The sequence below is a fragment of the Hippocampus comes genome, unplaced genomic scaffold (genome assembly GCF_001891065.2).
Source record: "Hippocampus comes isolate QL1 unplaced genomic scaffold, H_comes_QL1_v1.1 scaffold63, whole genome shotgun sequence".
Taxonomy (NCBI): Eukaryota; Metazoa; Chordata; class Actinopteri; order Syngnathiformes; family Syngnathidae; genus Hippocampus; species Hippocampus comes.
In genome coordinates this window covers 319099-338634 of record NW_017805987.1, presented here as the reverse complement: position 1 = coordinate 338634, position 19536 = coordinate 319099, and the positions used below count along the sequence as shown (strand labels likewise).

At 39.7% G+C, this 19536-nt stretch overlaps 1 protein-coding gene across 7 annotated transcripts; it reads left to right on the top strand.

The window, feature by feature from the left end:
- Positions 1-4268: 4268 nt before the first annotated feature.
- Positions 4269-18775, top strand: LOC109528862 (aryl hydrocarbon receptor nuclear translocator-like protein 2). Of its 7 annotated transcripts, XM_019891893.1 has the most exons (18): positions 4269-4879; positions 4913-4953; positions 9330-9441; positions 9534-9572; positions 9741-9779; positions 10687-10844; positions 10920-11002; positions 11121-11213; positions 11755-11872; positions 11982-12128; positions 14162-14396; positions 14571-14677; positions 14980-15130; positions 15244-15302; positions 15751-15862; positions 15977-16061; positions 16148-16226; positions 17091-18775. In XM_019891893.1, coding segments are annotated over exons 1-18 (1818 nt in total). In that variant the 5' UTR covers positions 4269-4877; the 3' UTR covers positions 17249-18775. The 7 variants fall into 7 exon arrangements, with proteins under 7 accessions (XP_019747452.1, XP_019747453.1, XP_019747457.1 ...); XM_019891894.1 differs by lacking the exons at positions 4269-4879; positions 4913-4953 and adding an exon at positions 5275-5332 and having other exon boundaries at positions 10923-11002; XM_019891898.1 differs by lacking the exons at positions 4269-4879; positions 4913-4953 and adding an exon at positions 5275-5332 and having other exon boundaries at positions 11121-11144.
- Positions 18776-19536: the final 761 nt, after the last annotated feature.

The window sequence follows — 19536 nt, the reverse complement described above, 5'->3', positions numbered from 1 at the left end:
TCCTCATAAAATGATGTGCGTCAAAGCAAACAAGTGACAAAGAAGCCTTGTGCGTTCAAATGAGAACACATTGGAATCACCTTACCATTAAATTTTATTCATGTCATTTCGACACGCCATCTGTACACAAAAAAATGCTTTTTTTTCTTTTTCTTTTTTTTTTTGCGGAAATTAACCTTTGAATTTACTTCGACTCCAACTTGCACAGCTCGTATAAGGAAGAAGGAAAAAAAAAGCTACCAAAGATCATCACATTTTGTGATGGGGCCATGAATCCAGATGTAGCTCACGCTTGATGCACTTAACCTCAAACTACCTTCACGCGAATCACAGCAACAATCTCACACAACCTCCAGAGAGGCTCACAAATTCATTTCAGGAAAGAAACGAGAAGGAAACACGCTGCGGTTGTTCCCATTTTCACCACACGGTGGTGCTATTGCTGCAGAAAGAATCGAGGATCTGGTCAACTCATTCTGTTGAAATGTATAGATTGCGCTGTGTTTATTTAAGTGTTATTTATTATTTGTATGTGTCTCTTGATCAAAACTTAATCGTTGTTAACCCCTCTTTGAATTTAATCATGAAACATTTCAAACCCAGTCACAGATTATTTAGGGAACCAAAGTGTTTTAAATAAACACACAATTTATTCCAAAAGACAATATTTTTATGGCGCAACACCGAAGGAATAACACTTAGCTAAAATGTCAAGTTCTCACTGTACAGCTTGTACAACAGTGCAAATTTACGATGTCCTTGAAAGAATTCAAAATTCAGCAGTTGATGTCGAAAACACTGGCAACAAAAGCGAGTCGACCCCTGAGTGAAACTGCTCTAATTGGGCCACTTTGGTTTCCTGGTGTTATCTGGCTCGTTAATATCGCAAGACGTCGGGCGTGAACAGAAAGCAGGCATATAAAATCTGGTCTCATTTGTTTATTGTTGTCCAATGAAATTATACAAATAAAATAGTTACGAAAATGTAAGTGGATAGACTGTAAGGGGAGTTATTCTGATGAGTGAAAAAAAACGACCTAGAGGAGTACAAATGTTACTAAAACATCTTGATACTATAAGTAAAGGACCAAACCAGTGTGATTTTATGTGTTTGGTGATCACGTCACCTTAAAATAAATAGTAGTCGTCACCATGAAGAGTCAGGACATTGTTGGTGGGTTATATATGTGATGACTTGTACGTATGCTGTCTCTTGTAGCCCAGTGAAAGAGGTCACGGCGGGAAATGGTAGTAATATATTCACATGGTAACTTTTTATGTCAATAACATGACAAAATGAAAATAAAATTTAAAAAATCAACCAAAGTCATGGTGTGCGTTGATTTTCTTTTGCAAAATCTCCAGGGATGTCACTTGTCAGACTGAATTGGTCATTTTTTTTTAAAAAATGATCACGTGAAAACATTTGCGTGATGATTCACTTAGTTCGCACACCCGTGGGGGAAAAAAACTCGGCGAAAAGGTGCACAGCTCGAAGACCACAGAGGACGTGACCTATTAAAAAAAAAAAAAAATCAAAGCAGTGGTTCTACTGCTTGACGTGAATATGCACGAAGGTGGTTGTGGATGTGGTGCTTGACCTCATTTATTAGTGGAAGACTTGAGAGTGAAAGCACTGAGGAAGTGGCTATGTGATCGATCTTACGTGGTAAAATAAGTGTTACACGATCTATCCGTGAATTTTTAAAATTAAAAATGCTATATCCTATCATCCATTTTTATTGGCTATACAAGATTCATAAGTATTGTATAGAATATACAATATAAGTATAGAAAAAATTGACTATTGATAGAAAATAGTCAATTTTTTTTTTTTTTACAATTATAGCTTCTAAGGAGCTGCGCTAGTACTAACATGTCATTCTGACTAATATTGCTTGAGCGGAATATGCACCATCTCGGGGGCGGCCATTTTGGCAATTGTTGTCGACTGAAAATGACGTCAGGTTGCTCGTATCACGGCTCACCAGTTTTCTGGATGTGGTCGCGTGACGTTCTGAAGTTTATATTGTTTTACAATATTTTATTTTTATAGCTGACTTATATGTTAAAATAAGTATTTAAATGACCCATCAATTAATTTTTGACTAAAACTATGCTAACAAAAACGCTGTAATCAATATTTTCGTACATCTATTCCATTTCCTTTATATCAAAAGGCATTTTTTTATTTTGTTTAGCAAAAATGTTGACCTCAAGGACCAAAAAGTATGCAGATGATCTATTAATGCATTTTTAAGAGAAATATATTTTCAAGTATGCTAAACAATTTGCTTTGCCGGCTTTTTTTTTTTTGTGTGTAAAAGTTCTATTTAGAAATGATGGATGTTTCATATATTTAATTAGTGTGTTTGTATCTGTACGACACTACCGTACAACAATATGCCCTTATCATATAAACAAAATATTAGAAATGCAATTATTACACATGAGACGAATTCCTATACTGTACATTGCCAACCAAAACCGAGCATTATCATCTTTCTTAAGGATGATTTTCAATCAACTCTTGTACTGGATGGTGTACCTAATATTGTGTCCGACAAGTGCATAACAATGAGTCAATGTACGTCATATGTGTCTGGCCAGCCTTGAATTGAACCAGGAATCGGAGTTTTTGGCGACATAGTGACATTCTTCCATGGTGAGTAAACGCAAATTCTTTTTTGTGTGTGTGTGTGTGTGCGTGTGTTTCCATTTTTTTGGCGGGGCTGGCGTGGGGTGTAAATCAAATAGCGTGACCTACATTGTCGCGAAGACCCGAGACTTGCTAAATACAAGTCGAAATAGCTTAACATGCATTCTCATCAGCCGCCTTGCACGAACACAACATCATGATGATGATGATGAGTGGCTGTGTTTTCCACTCGCGAACGTGACGCTGCGGTACTTTCTCCAGGCGCCCTTCCCTTTAAATGGGTTAACGAGTCAAAGTTATACAAGTTATATAATATATAGGTCAACACGTGCCCGGCTGGCACGTGCAGCCGGCGTTCTTATGTAAAGTCTCGTACAAAGGTCTCAAATTACACGATGTAGGTGAGCCACAAAGATCGTTTGTAACTATAAGAACGTTCACTCGGATTTTACTTTCAGCCCCCTTCCCAAGACCACAATCCCACCCTCACCATTTTCAAAAAAAATCGTAATTAACATGCTGATGTGAATATGGAAGCAAAGAGGGAAAAAGATGTACAGACAGAAGGAAACAAGGATGTCTAAAAGGAAAGGTCGAAGGAAGGAAGTACTGAAAAAATGAAGGGATGAGGATAGAGAGAAGGAAAGATGGAAGCAAGGACAACAGGGTGGTATGCAAGGAATGAAGTGAAGATGGAAGAAAACAAGGTGGAAGCCAGGAAAAAAGGGAGGAAGCAATAAAGAAGGGCGGAAACTTGGAGGATACAAGATAAAGTTGGAGGGACGGAGGAAGGATGGAAGGAAGGAGAGAGTTATTCTGTTATCTTAATGCTCATGCGCAATGCAAAAATATCAGGCTAACGCAACCAACATTGATCTTGCAGATCATCCAACCATCCATTTTCCTATCAGCTTAGCCTCACAAGGCTCACACTCACACCTCGGACCAATTTAGTGTGTCCAATCAGACTGCCATGCACGTTTTTGGAATGTGGGAGGAAACCGGAGTACCCAGAGAAAACCCACGCAGGAGAACATGCAAACTCCACACAGGGTCCAGAGCTGGAATTGAACCCGGTACCTCTGCACTGTGAGGTCGACGCGCTAACCACTGGCGCACCGGGCCGCCCCAAAAAGCAAATAATATTTTAAATGGTCTTTGGGGTGTCAAATCTACTCTATGTGGATGTATTACAGTATACTGTACTACCCTCTGGCAGCCAACGTGTGCACACCGGAATTAGCAGCCCGATGTTAGTTAAATTATCATTATGCATAAATTTCATGATATTCTATTAAATTCTATTTTTACTGTGTTTTTTCGAAAGTACAATATTTTAGATGACTATTTTTTCATGTAAAAAAACATTCAAAATGATTTTGAAAATTTGGGGTGGGATACATTTCCATCCCTTTCGATGCAAGCGCAAACACGCAAAATATATTGATAATAGCAGCTTTCACAGACAGACAACGGCCAAAGATATTTGACACCCGAGTGTTTTTCGTGACAAACCTGGTCACAGAAACAATTAAGATCGTAAATCAAAGCAAGATTTTTTTTACTGGCGAAACAGCAGAGTGAGATGTCTTTCTTAAACGAAGCTGCTTTCGACGAAGCGCCCGAGGCACGTAAACACACGTCCGAGGGGTATCAGGTTACTCAAATTAATTTGGATAACTCCAATAAACTTAAATGCATCAAGTATGAACTTTATCATGACAGAAATTTACCGTTTAGGTAAAAATAAATAAAGAAACACTTGACAATGTGTCGCTTTTGGTGCATATAAGGCACGTCACATAAAAAAAATTAAGGCACGTCACATAAAAATATAAAACGTTCACTTGTGGAATAATATAACATTATTAAATAATTTCAAAGGCGTTCGTATGTGAAATCGTGTTAAAGTATGAAATGAATGACTCCGCTGTGACGTCGTCAAGCCCGGATGAATGAAGGCGGAAATGAAAAAAAAAAAAACCACGGCTGTCCCGTCCCTCACGTTTCTGGCCCTCTCGACCTCGCACACCACTCCGCCTCCTTTGTTAAAAAAAACGCACACACGCAAGAAAGGGTGGGAGGGGAAGACAAAAATGAAGTCAATTATACAAGTCGCCGGCTTTTCGCGGCTCCCTCCTCTCTCGCTCGGCTCCTCCACATGCGCCGCGGTGCGCCGTAAAGCCTTCACCCGGACATCGGCTCCTCTCGCTCGGCCATGTCGGACGGAGTCGGCGCCTCTCGCTCGGCCATGTCGGACGGAGGCTCCGGGGGGACCGCGGACCACCTGGCAGGTAAGTGGTACCCCTACATCTCCAAACATATTCAGCATTAGCTAAGTCATTTATCACTTATAAGTCATTTTAAACACGTTGGCATAGATTTTACTGACAAAGTGTCAACATTTAAGAAGTTAATTCAGATACATTTGGCGGTTATTTGGGGGAGCGGGAAACTTTTAGTGGTGTTTGACGTCATGGGTAAAAAAAATTTAAATAGATGTTAAAAATGTAAGGTGTTCATTTCATTTGGAAGCCTTTCGTATAATTTACCGTGGTTAAAAAAAAATAAGGAAAAAAAGCCGGTGTCAGCGGGTATATCTGCCCATTCTCGGCGCCTCTCGCTCGGCCATGTCGGACGGAGGCTCCGGGGGGACCGCGGACCACCTGGCAGGTAAGTGGTACCCCTACATCTCCAAACATATTCAGCATTAGCTAAGTCATTTATCACTTATAAGTCATTTTAAACACGTTGGCATAGATTTTACTGACAAAGTGTCAACATTTAAGAAGTTAATTCAGATACATTTGGCGGTTATTTGGGGGAGCGGGAAACTTTTAGTGGTGTTTGACGTCATGGGTAAAAAAAAAAATTAAATAGATGTTAAAAATGTAAGGTGTTAATTTCATTTGGAAGCCTTTCGTATAATTTACCGCGGTTAAAAAAAATAAGGAAAAAAAGCCGGTGTCAGCGGGTATATCTGCCCATTCATTATTCCGTACTCCAAGGTTGTCTCCGTGTCGCGTTCCTGAACACTCGGACGTCTGAAATTCTCCCCATGGAAAAGTGTATCGGAACGCCATCTCCAGGTTCACCCACTACCAGAAACGTCATAGAGACACATTTAACACATTAAATCACACTTTTGCATATATGTGATAGAAACCAACCACGTGAAGCTATTTCGTAAAATGAAAAAAAAAATAGAATATAAAACGTAGCAATATAAAGGTGTCGCTTTTCGTACTTTTGATGGTAAATATCTAATTTTTAAAAAATTTCTGTGCGCTTTCCCATTTTAAACTACAACGATGTATTCTTTGGAAGCTGTAAATTGGAGTTTTCCGACTTCCTAGTAGTCACAGAACGCACCATCCTGTTGGGAGGGAGGTAGGGAGGGGGGGAGCGGGGGGTCTTGCTTGTCCGACATACCTCACGTCGGCACGTGAGTGTAACCATGACGACATGACGTCCTTTCTAGATGTCGCGATATGATAAAACTGCCACTGACGAATCGTTTGATTCATTTGTTTTTTTGTACTTTTTGTTTTTATACCTTGATTTAAGACCACGAGGGGCTTAAGTTGGTCACGTGCGGGCACGAGGAAAAGTGGGTCAGTAGATCAGTGGAGCGGCATTTCTTCATTTCCGCCAACAGAGGGCGACAATCTCAAGAAAGTTTTTAAAACGTCACGAAGACCAACTCAAATTAATTTTTATAATTTGTGGGCGCAGCACATAATTCTATTTACGTGTCATTAGTGCATTTTTGGTAATGAGGCACTCAGTAATCCACACCCTTGCTTTCTAATGAACTCCAAGACAAAGTGTGTGTAAAAAAAAAAAAATCAAGAGTTGTAAGAATAATTTAATGATAATTATCCATCTTTATGTTGCATAAATGTGGCAGTAAAATAAATCAAGAAATAATAGAATGAAAGTTTTGGTCTAAGTGTTGTTTTTTTCCCCACATAGACAAAAGTGCTTCACATAGAATAAAGCTGTAAACAAAAAAACAAAACAAAATTACAACATTTTACAGTTAAAATAAGTACCCCCCCCAAAAAAAAACCCCGAATCAAAAGTTCTCATCTTACTGTTTTTTTAAACCACTGCCACTATAACCAATATATTTTAAAAAATGGCTACTACAAATAATAATATATAAAAACTCTCCTTTTTAGTAACTAGACCAGGTTTAATGCAACCTTATTAGTGGAGTAATATTAAATCTAAAAAAATATTCATGCGAAAAGAGAATGACTTTGAAAATATTTTGGCATTGTATTTTCTTTCCAGCCTGGTGTTTTTTTTTTTTTTTTTTTTTTAATGCGTTCCAAATGGCTTTTGAGCGCACTTTTTACCCAGCCGCAGCCTATTGAGCCGATGTGATCTTTTTTGCGTGACATTTTTCACATGTAGGAAGGCTTTGCTGGTGGTTGCGTTGTCCAGAAATAACCTAGAACATACTGCACATGGTGTGCGTGTGTCACGGCTGAAGGCTGCCTCTCGTCGAAGGACGCACGCACGCACGCACTTCCTGGAAGTTAATACCAGCTGAGAACATTGGGCAGCCATAACATGTTGGAATTGAAATGCTAGGAAGCACAGTGATAATGTCCAAAAAAAAAAAAGTATTACCCGATAGTTGTCATCATTAGATGCAGTGGTTGTTTCTGTTTTTGACTGTACAATAAGAGTGTTCAAGAAGGAGCTTATTACGGCAGTCCTGAGAACTGTCTGCGTGACCGCCACATTTGCACAAGTTCCCTCAGGAACATGCACCTGTTGGTCTTCAAAAGGTCCCGGGATGAATCGTGAAAGTAAAACAGCACAAAAATGAAATGTTTTTTTTCATGTCTTTGATAAAATCTTGCAGTTTTCCCAACACAATCCCAGGGCGCCATTTTTTCTGATTGACAAATTTGAGCGACCACAAGCGGTTTCAACGACATTAATTGTCCCTTTTTTCTTTTTTTTTTAATTGACCCCAACTTAAAAATATAAAGTTCCGTGTTGACTAACATTGTTGCCATAAATGTTAATCATTTATTATCAAAAGTCGTTTTTTTACAGTCTGTACATGAGAGCGTTTTACTCATGTAGTGACCAAAGTTTCACTCGCGTGTTTCATTTGAAAATCTGAAAAAAAACAAACAAATCTGTTGCATTTCAGTGTATGTAAAATCATCCCACTGGCACGCGTGGTGTTTTCTCCCCTCTCATGTTGCAGTCACAGCCTGACTCACAACATGACAACAGGTCCCGATGGCACGTTTGCGCCTGGCTTGCCTCCCGTTCTCGGGAAACGATGACGCAGGAGGGGAAAAAAAAAAAAAAAAGGATGCAACAGTGTGAGCGTGCGACGGCGTCGTGGGCGGAACGGAGCGAGCCAAGCGATCTCCCACGTTCCTCTCTTTGCGTCACGAATGACCCACTAAGAAAGGATTAATGAGAATCATGTCAATAGTCGTGACGAAAAGTGAACATAATCTGTGCTTGATATGTCGAAGGTCGTCACCTTGGTGCAAAATGGGAGTTGTCAGTGGAATAAATCCCCCCTCCCCCCCAAAAAAAAGTGAATATGGGTCGGTCAAGGTCAACATTTCCATCACTCCCATCGAGATTTCTTCGCCGAAAAAGCGAGTCGGGCCGAAGGGAAGTAGGTCAGTGTCACAGCGTGATATAAGCTTTAGGTAAAATGATAGCCCAAATCCAAATTACCTTTATGCGGCCTCTGGATTGATGCAAAGTTGAGGCGAGCAAACCCCTGGCACAAGTTTGCACCTGACAAGGTTACAAACTCTTGATAAATGTCTCGAGTTGGGATTTCAACGACACGTCGGGAAGTTTTGCTGTTGTGAAAATTTGGCTTTCCCGCAATTCACAACAAAGAAGTCACGTTAACTGAATGCTTGTTGCCATCAATGTCAATACATTTTTTTACCCCCCCCCTCCCCCACCCCACCCAAACTTAAATACAAGATGTTTTGAGATTTGTGTGTGTTTGAGGAAGGTGTGGGCGGGGTTGAAAAAAAAAATCGGAAAATTATTTTGGGGATGCACAAGCTTTGACCACGATGGGGAAACAGCAAAAGATTTTTGTCACACAAAAGTGCTGAAGTAACATTTAAAAAAAATTATAATGCCACTTTGGAACAATTTTTATTCAAGGCTTGTGTTCGTAATCCATTTTAATTGAATCCTTTTTATTTTTTTTAACTCATTCAGTACCAGCCAATTCTGGAGCAAGTCTGAAAAGACGTTTAAAAACGTCTTTGGGAGTGAATTAATTGGTTTTTTTTTTATGCTGCTGTATTTAAGTCCAGTGTCTGTTGAAATGTGCATGATGTTACAGTGGCTTGCAAAAATATGAAAAATATATATATATTTTTTAATGAATGAAACATCTGTCTTGTTTTTGATGACTTCAAATGTATTTTATGCTTTTGCGTGTTTATATAATTTACATTCAGAGCAACATCGCTATTAGCAATTACATTTATTGGGTTTGGTGCTTCTCTGCAGCTTTTTTTTTTTTTTTGGTGTGTTTTGCCGCTTTCATCTGCACCACCAAAACCGCTGTGCGTTATTAATAGACGCGGGAGGCTGCCCACACTGATTTCAAAGTTGCCGTGTGTATTTTTGCGTGTGTGTGCGCGTTGGCTAGGTGGCAACGCGGAGGAGGACGGGCCGAGCCAAGCGAGCGCGTTGCTGCCTGCCGCCGAGCTGCCGAGGAAGCGCAAGGGTGATGTGGAGGACACGTTGGACACTCTTGTGCAGTAAGACAACCGGCGCAATCACACTCACACAACTGTCAATGATTCATGAGACGGGTCAGTGGACTGAAAATGTACTTTTGTTGATCTAACAGCCAAGGTCTTGACTTCCAAATGGATGGGGACCTCAGCAGGTACGCTCGGATCTATTTGTGGGTCATTCCGGAATTGTAGGGCAATGTTGGGGTCAATTATTCAAATTTTTATTAATTTCTAATTTTTTTTTTTTTTTTAAAGAACTCGAAAACTCGCACTGTAATTCACAACTAATTTTGTTGAATTTTTTTTGTTCTGTTTTACAGATCAGAAGATGATCAGCAAGCCAAAATGAAATGCTTCCGGTATTTTTTCCCTTCAAATTCCCTTTTCAAAATGACATTTCTTGGATGGCAAACTTGGGGGCAATGTATGACAAAAAATGCTATTTTAAATATGAATAAAATATGCGCTATTAATTAATATTTGACAGTATATTTCCCAATGCCTGGATAAAAGATCCCATTCTCCGAACCAATCGACGAAATACGTTTTTAAAAATTTTTTTCTACCTGTGCAAGGGGCTCTCGTGCTAAAAAAAATTAGCATTCAAGGACGGCACAAAACCAACCAACGTTTAGTGTGAGACTCATTCTATAAATTTTTTTTCCCCCCACAAAAATAAATTCACTCCAAATTTTGATATTATTGAGGTTCAATGTTTTTCCTGCATGTCGTTCCAAATACTGTACACAAAAAAAAAAAAAGATACAAGGCCGACACGAGTTGCAACATAAGCGGCAGTGTGAGTGCAACTAAGAGATGTCTGCCATTGAGTGCTGATCGGTGTGATTCGCATATTCACAGATTTTTTTTTTTTTTTTCTCCCCCAGTATTTCAGTTTTTGTAGGTTCCCCCCATTTTTTGTGGAAAACGTATTTTGAGTGGTTGTCAGGGCAAGCCAGCAAATAAATACGCCACAAAATGTACACTTGGTGAACCTTAAGTCATTCAAGAGCCGCTACAAGCCGCAGATATCGGACATTTGGTCTCAATGAAGCTCCTCAGCTCACTTCGACTCCTTGGCACAGTGATGCCACCAGAGGGTGCCCTTGCGCATTAAACGAGGAACAAAAACAAACATGTCTTTTAACTCATTCCATCCCAAAGACGTTTTTAACGTCTTTTCAGACTTGGTCCAGAATTGGCTGGTCCTGAATGAGTTTACGTCAAAGGCAAAAAAGCTCAGTATGTCCCGTGTATGGATCGCAGGCAACCTCACCGGCAGATTGAGAAGCGGCGGCGAGACAAAATGAACAACCTCATCGACGAGTTAGCCACCATGATCCCCGCCTGTCAGCCCATGCCACGGAAACTGGACAAACTCACTGTGCTGCGGAAGGCCGTGCAGCATCTAAAAGCCCTTAAAGGTAAGGTAACGCTATGCTCCGTCGCAAAATGTTTTCAGGCGCTTTGGATTCGATTCTCTCTTCATTTCTTTCCAGTAGGGTCAGGCAGCACCTTCGCTAATGCCGCCTGTAAGCCTTCCATCGTTCCTCATGATGACCTCAGGCACCTTTTGCTCAGGGTGGGTGCCGCAATTCAGCAACTAGTGTCTTTTTTTATTTAAAAAAAAAAAGAAAAAAATAATCCACTAATCCCGATTTTTCTCTTGTTTTTTTTTTTTGTCTGTGTGCCCATTGCAGGTTGCGGACGGTTTCCTGTTAGTTGTGAGTTGTGACCGAGCGAAAATTTTGTTTATCTCGGAATCCGTCTCCAAGATCCTCAGCTTTAGCAGGGTGTGTGCATGTTTTGCCAACTCGGGTGGATGAAGCACCCACCTGAGGCATCCATTAGGGCTGATGTTTTTTTTGTTTTTTTTTTTTTTTGTTTTTTTTTTTTCCCCACCAAGTGTAGTGCAACACGTCAGATCACGTCAAAATCTTTAGACTGTACGAATATAACATTGAATATTTATTTGAACCATTTAATGCACAAAATATGATAACCTGATAGCATGATAAGCTGTCCACTCTAGTAACCGATGTCCCTGAAAAGGTGAACATTCTTCTGTATATAAAAAAACAAAAAGAATCAATTTAATTCAAGAATGGGGTTCATATGACATATGTTGGCTCTCCATTACAGATGATGCAATCCCTTCTTTTAAATTAATTTTTTCTTCAATCCAAACAGCAATAATGATTTTTTTTGTTCAATCCAAACAGCAATAATGATTTTTGTTTTTGTTTTTTGTGTTTTTGTTCAATCCAAACAGCAATAATGATTTTTTTAAATGTATTTCTTTTTTATTTTATTTTATTTTTTGGGTGGCGGCAGGTGGAGCTGACAGGCCAAAGTCTGTTCGACTTCATCCACCCCAAAGACATTAGCAAGGTGAAGGAGCAGCTGTCGTCGTCCGAGCTGAACCCGCACCAGCGCCTCATCGATGCTGCCAGTGAGTCTGTCGCCATGACGACGAGTCAAGTCCACTGTGGGAGTCACTAAATAGAACTTGGCGTGTGTTTCTTTTTTTTTTTTTTTTTTCTTTTGGGCGGGGTGTATAGCTGGCGCCCCTGTCCACGCGGACGCCCCCGTCACGGCGTCTCACTTGTCCACGGGAGCCAGGCGCTCCTTCTTCTGCCGTATGAAGCACAACCGGGGGGAGGGAAAGTACAAGGACAAGCGCACACTGCCCACCGCTTCCAAGAAAGGTGGGTCAACGCAGATAATACATGCAAAGACAGATGGAATTATTCACAGCTTTCTTGGGGGGGTAGTTAAATTGCTGCGCTGTACCATAAAAAATAAATAAATAAATAAAAAAGTAATCTTTGTTGCCATCAAAAGTTTTCTAAATTGGATTTAAAGTTAAACATGTGCAAATATTTTTGAAGTCAACTATAATGCAATGAGTCAAAATCGATTAATAGACCATCAAGTCATTTCTTTAAATAGCCTTGAATCCCAAACAGGCTTAAAGGGCTTCACATTTGACAAATATTAATGGCATCCCCTTACCTAAACCCCCCCGCAGGACAAGGAAAAACTCCAAAAATCCCTTCTGGGGGAAAAATGAGAAACCTCGAGAAGGGGCCGCAGATGGGAGGACCCCCACCCACTCCCTCCCCGATGACCAGGCTGCAATGAATGTCACAATATTGTACAAAACTGTCAGAATGATATAAAGTCACTTTATATCATAACAAAATGAAAATGTTTGGGCCCATGATGTCAGTTAAATTTTTTCAACACGCACTGGGTTCACTTAGGGACATATTTCGGCATACAAAAAAAAAAAATCAAACATTTATTAAGTACACCTTTTTTTTCCCCTCCCCAGAATGGAGTGAAAAAAAGCCTTTGAGCATACATTTCGCTCCCTTAGTAATGAATTCTTTTCATGTCCAAGGTTTCTGCACAGCATATGTGATCGGCATTTATAAAGTGGTTGTATAATGGACACTAATTGAGTCATTAATGCTGCAAATGGGCTCATATTGAATTTCTCAAGGGAGATAATTATGATGAATATGAACATTATTGTCGGAAATGTGGAGTGATTTTTTTTTTTTTTTTTTAATCAGAAGAAAAAGGCCCCTGTCTTTGTGTGAAATCAGATGATGACCGGGACTGCAAGTTGCAACGTATTGTAGACAAAATGAAGCTGCTGTTGTGAAACATGGAGGAGCACAGTGACCCTAGAAAATCCAACCTTGCTCTCTTTCCCACTGCGGCATTTAATGAACCAGTTTGAATAGGAGCAGTCAAGAACAAAAACAACATTACGCCTTCGGTGTCCACGGTAAAGAACACGTGTTTGCTTTTCCCCATGTCAAGGTAAAGGTCCCAACCAAACAATTGGTCGACGACGCGAGTGATGAGTGTAAAGAAAGCAGACATGAATGGAGACGCGACGTAAATGATGTTTCCTTTTTCCTAACTTTATACAATGGAGGCCGCGTTTATTGAAAGAAGGAGCGCAGGAAGTAGGTCAGCATTTATAGCATTTTATAACCACAAAGACAAGATAGAAGGCGGTGAATTAAACGACAGGACAGAGCCGACAACTGACTTCCTCTAATTGGCCACGGTGAAGGAGAGACAGCGACGCTTAGCGGGCGAATGTTGAAACTGCCGCGAATGGTTCGAAAGCTTCATCCTGTGTATTAAAAACGATTCTTTTAACCTGTTTTTAAAAATTGAAGATTTACTTTGGTTTTTAATTGGTCAATACATACCATCAATATTAATATTAGTAATAATAATTATAATAGTACGACCACCAATAATAAAAATTGCAATACAGCACGCAGGCATTTACAGTGTTTGAATGCAATGTTGGAATCTGTTTTATTTGATCTATCTATTTTATTGTTATTGTATTGACAGTATCAGCCAATAAAATACTTGCTTTTATAGTAATTATTGTATTTAAACAAAATACTGATTCTGAAAGTGTAAAATGAGGACCACGAGTGGTACACGGGCTCCCTCTAGTGGTAAACGAAATAATCACGTACAGTAATTGCATATTGTGCATCATGCTTTTACGTTCAATGCATTTAATCATTTAGAAATGTTTATTTTCAAGCCTCTACATAAGTACTTTTGATCATATTTTCACTTATGTTTTTACATGCCATACCCTGCTGTTATGCTATTATGTATTCCAGCCACAAAGTATTCAGAAGCCCTTTTAGTATGCAATTTGAAAGGATAATGTTGCCAAAATGTGCATCCCCAGACTCGAGCAGATACTGTACCCTCCACTGCTCCGGGTACATGCGCAGCTGGCCCAGGAGCGACCTGGACTCAGAGACCGACGGCGAGAAGGTCACCACGGGCCTCACCTGTCTGGTGACAATGTGCCGCGTGCAGGCCCACGCGTCCCACCAGCCCCCCAAAGACGTCAAAGTCAAGCCCACCAAGTTTGTGACTCGCTGTGCCATCGACGGCAAGTTCACTTTTGTAGAGCAACAGTGAGTTTTCCCTCTATTCTCTTCTCATATCCCCACTGACTTTACCCATTTAGCATTTTATATTTTTTACGAGCCTGAGTTCGGAGTTCGATTGAGGAAGCGAGCCCACAAATAGAAAACTTACACAAGCGAACTACTTTTTAAAAAATGTTTTGTTTTTTTTTTTCTTCACAGAGCAACGACTGTCATTGGTTATCTCCCGCAAGAAATTTTGGGCACGTCTTGTTACGAGTACTTCCACCAGGATGACCTGCAACACCTTTCAGAAAAACACAGGCAAGGTGATTGATCATGGTGGATTACATTAGAAATTTTGGCAAGAAAAAAACCATAGGCAGAGGGTTTCAATTCAATTGACCAACTTTTACATATTCTTGTACCGCTGAGAATAAGAGTGGGCTAACTCCAATGTTGTCCATATTAAGTTAAATGTTGGTCGAGGTCAAGGTTAAGTTCCAATTTTGACAGATAGCAAGCAGTCAATAAACAATTTCTTTCCCACGTGGAGTACTTTTCATCTCTTAGAACCAACGGTACTTGCCAGCCCGGGCACATTTCTTGACGCTCTCTTTTGTGGTTGCAGTTCTGCGCAGCAAAGAGAAGCTGGAGACAAAGTGCTACAAGTTCAAAACAAAACACGGTCCCTACGTTTCACTCCAAAGTCAGTGGTTTAGTTTTACGAACCCGTGGACCAAAGAAGTCGAGTTTGTTGTGTCGTTAAACCGGGTTGTCTCGTAAGTATTTATTTCACATTTTTTCAGGACATTTATTTTTTAACAAGAGAGTTTTGTTTTTCCTTTGTGACACACTGGTACAATTTGCCATTGAAGTACCTGTTTTACATCAGTAGGGGGCCCAGTCACACAAAAGATGATGAGGCAGCAGGCGGCGCCAAAGGACCTCAGGGTAACTTACATCATGCATCCATCCATCCACTTTCTCGTCCACTTATCCTCACGAGGGTGTGCTGGAGCCTATCCCAGGTGTCTTTGGGCAGTAGGCGTGGGGACACCCTGAACTGGTTGCCAGCCAATCACAGGGCACACATAGACGAACAACTAACTGCGCTCACACTCAACAACTCGGCACAATTTAGAGTGTTCCATTTACTTGCCGTGCACGTTTTGGGAATGTGGGAGGAAACCGGAGCACCCGGAGAAAACCCACGCAGGCAAATTTCACACAGGAAGGCCAGAGCCAGAATCGAACCCTGCACCTGTGCATTGTGAGGCGGATGTGCTAAACAGTTCCCCAGCGTGCCGCCCAACTGACATCTCATTTTAGATACAATGTGCTTTTTATCATTCATCTTATCTTTTTTTTTTTTTTTTAATTGTTACTTCTTCTCCCACAGAAGAATCAAAACAGTTACCCATTATTCCAGGCCTCACGAGCAACGTGGGCAAAATGATCTACGCAGGCAGCATTGGCACACAAATTGCCAATGAACTCATCGATTCCTACAGGTACTTGCACACTTCCCTCGGATAGATTAGCCTTTGGCTAAAATTTCAGGATGAACCAAAAAAAAAAAAAAAAAAAAAATCACGAAATATGCGTACGTACATATTTGTCAACAGGGCAAACTCGTCTCCTTCCAGCGCTGTGTCCAGTCCGTTTGGTGCAGCCCAGAGTGTGCCAGAATCCCCACAAGCAAGCAGAAGCGTGAGTGATTTATGACGACCATGCGCCTACTCGTCATACTTATTCTACGTTCTCTTTTAAATTTTATTTGTGTATTTTTTTTGCAGCTGTCAAGCCAAGAGGAGGAAGCAGGAAGTTCCTCTGAGTCGAAGACGGAAGCAGTCCCCAGCGCTTCGGAAAGTACAGGTGAATAAAATGTGAAAAAAAAGTAGGAAGCTTTAAAAGTAGAGAATAGTACAAAAATAGAAACACGTTTTTAACAAAAAATAAATAAATAAATTATGGACGCGTACGGCATATATCAAAAAATACAAAATCTAAAATGGTTAAAAAAAAACAGGATTCAAAAAAATACAAAATATGTTCAGTATATTAAAATGAGTGATAATACAATCTAAAATGTATAAAAAGTTGAGAATGATAAAAAAAAATGAATGTATAAACAACTAATCCAACAAAAAATATAGAGCAAGTGATAATTGAATGTTTATATATATAAAATTATTTTTTAAACACATTTTATTGTATATTTTTATATTTTAAACAAATAGAAAAACAGAATGTATAAAAAATATTTTAAAACAATAAAAATGATAATTGCAAATTTTGTATTTCTACTGCATTTTATAAATAATAAAATGCATTAGAAATACAAAATTATTTATAAAATATTTGAAGACGTATCGACTATTCAAAAAGAAATTTCTCAAGCTGAATGTGGTTGCATAATAAAACAAAACATTGATGACTAAATGGAAAATGTTGCTCAGCTAAACTGATCAAATACATATACATGCATATGTTATTGATTTTGTGTCATGCTATCACCAACAAACAAGCATAATTTTGCCATACTATGAATATTAACAACACTAAAATGTCAGTTGGACTCCAGGAAGACATGAAGTACATTTCCATTCTTTCTCGGAATATAAACTTTGGAATAATGCACATAAATGAGAAGAAAAAAAAAAAGACAACATGCATCGGGTGGCCATATTGTCCAGACAGGGAACCTTAAATCTGGCTGTGTATTTTTACGTGTCCCAGGCGACCCGTCCCAGCAGGACTTGGACAGCATGCTGGTGCCGGGCCTGAGCAGCTTTAGCAGCGATGAAGCGGCCATGGCGGTTATCATGAGCTTAATAGAGACGGACGTAAACATGGGCCAGTCGGGGGACTTGGACGACTTACACTGGCCCTTCTGAGCCCCCCCCACTTTCACCTCGCTATCCAACCCACCACGAGCCCCCAAAAAAGTACACCGAAGGACACGTAGGGTCGAAAAACCATCCCGACTGTTGAGTTCTTTTTAAGGAAATGGCACTTGGAGTGAATCTGTCTTCCGGTGGGATTGAAAGGCAGATTCCCCCTCCCCCCTCCCCATTCTGGCTTGACTATGGTGAAATTCAACTGAGGACCTGCAGTGCCGCTAGATGAACAACTTTTGATTTTTATTGAATTTTTTTTTTTTAACACCATGGCCATCACCAAATGTATTTTTCTTTCCACCTCGTTTTTGGGTGGAGTCATTCAAGACTCTTTATGCATTGTGCAAATATGGACCCGATGCCTCAGGCCTTAATTTACAGCCCGGACGCCATCACGACTGCTCTCCCTGTTAAACTGCAAAGCCAATTCCATGCCGTTCAGAAGATATCCGATCGAATTTTAATCGGCTAATATTTTAGGACCTCTTGGTGGCATATTCGTTATTTAACCCATTGAGGCGCAGTGGTTACGACAGTGGACAGCTTACCACGTTATCAGGTTACGGGGTGCAGGAAAGGGTTAATGTCACATTTTTATTGATTGTCACGGCTATCTACGGGCTAACGCATTCAAAATGTGCCTAGCGGCTCACTGTTTGGCTTTGTACCCGGGGAAAAAATGTAACGATCTTTCAAAAATATCATATATGAATTGAATTGACAAAAATCGGCAGGCAAATTTACTGGATGATAGTACAAATAAGATTTACTTAACTGTTGTGAAAAAAAAAATTTTTTTACTCCACATTAGTGGCGTGAAATGAATTTGATGACATCATATTTGGTCCTAATTGGCTTGGCCCCAGTCCACTTTATGCTAATTAAAATTAGCAATTCATATTTTTTTTCTGCTTGAGCAAAAATTGTAACGCCATACACCAAGTTATTAACCGTACGGTAATAGCGGCCAAAATCAAATCCAAATCTGTATGAAATGGAGCTGAAAAGGGCTTTCGGAGCTGGTCTCAAAGACAAAATACCAAATGGTGAATGTGCTTAAAAGAATGTTTGGAGCCGCTCTCTGTCAATGACATATCAGTTGACTGTAAAGACGATGCAGTATTGTGAAGGTTATTTGCTGGGCGGTTAGAAGAATGTTTCCACTTCGAATGCGTCCATAACAAAACAAAACAAAACAAAAATCGGTGATGTACGGGGGGGGGAAAGACTTGAAAGCCTAATATGTATTTAGTAGGACATTGTTTACTGAGCGTTTTGTCCCACGCGCAGATCGCCGGTTGAAAGGCACATTCTCTGTTGTCTGGATGCGACTTTCCACTTATTTAATACCGTTTGTCTGTTGCCGAATGTCCCGGTACCCACAACAGCCTTTTGTGAACTCACGCGTCGGCCTATCTCAACTTTTTTGCTACTGAGAATATGCAACATGGTTCCATGCACATTTATTCACTTGAAATCCTACCAGAGCACACAAGACGAAAGGAGACATTCGGGGATGCGAAATCCTCTTCTTTTATCCGGCTCATGCAAACTTCTTGGATTCTATCATTTGCTCCTCCACGCTTGAAAAACATAAATGTGATTGTGTTGCCTTGTGTTTTGGAATGTGTAAAATCAACAATGCGATGTGGCTTTCTAAGCCGCTTAAAAAAAAACAAAAACTGTTGGCTTCGAACCAGCTATCAGAAGAGGAAGGTGTCTTGTTCGTTTGTACGTGCTAATTGTTGTCGATGTTTCTGCTGTAAGGCGTGGAGGAACAATTTGGTAAGTAAAGTACTTTGTTTTTGTAGGAAGAGAGTTTCTTTGTTATTGTATTGTGCTGGGCAAAACAACAACCAAGCTCCTACATGCCGGCGCTGATTATATGTAATCAGTCTCCACAGTAAGACCACGAGCGAGCCAAGCAAACGCACCCCATGTGTTTTTTTTTAATTTATTATTTTTCTACATCTATACAATGAAAAATGTATGTAATGCAATTTTAAAATATATATATTTAAAAATTGCAATATATATTTTAAAATATATATTGTAATATAAATTAAAAATAAAAAAAATATATATATAATACAAAAAAATTAATTGAGTTGAAATGTACTTTATTTTCTAAAAGTAGAATTATTTTATTATTTTAAGAGCTGGATCAAATATTCCACCTTTACCCCACCCAAAAAGGCAATTGTGAGCCAATATTTTGGTGCAGCTCTCACCAAAATAATTAAAAAAAAATCTCGATATCGTATTTTTCGCACTATAAGGTGCTT

Excerpts from the sequence above, each read along its gene's own strand:
- LOC109528862 (XM_019891893.1), top strand. Across the intron at positions 9,780-10,686 it reads GCCAAAATGAAATGCTTCCG|GCAACCTCACCGGCAGATTG; the intron begins GTATTTTTTCCC and ends TATGGATCGCAG. Across the intron at positions 15,303-15,750 it reads CGGCGCCAAAGGACCTCAGG|AAGAATCAAAACAGTTACCC; the intron begins GTAACTTACATC and ends CTTCTCCCACAG.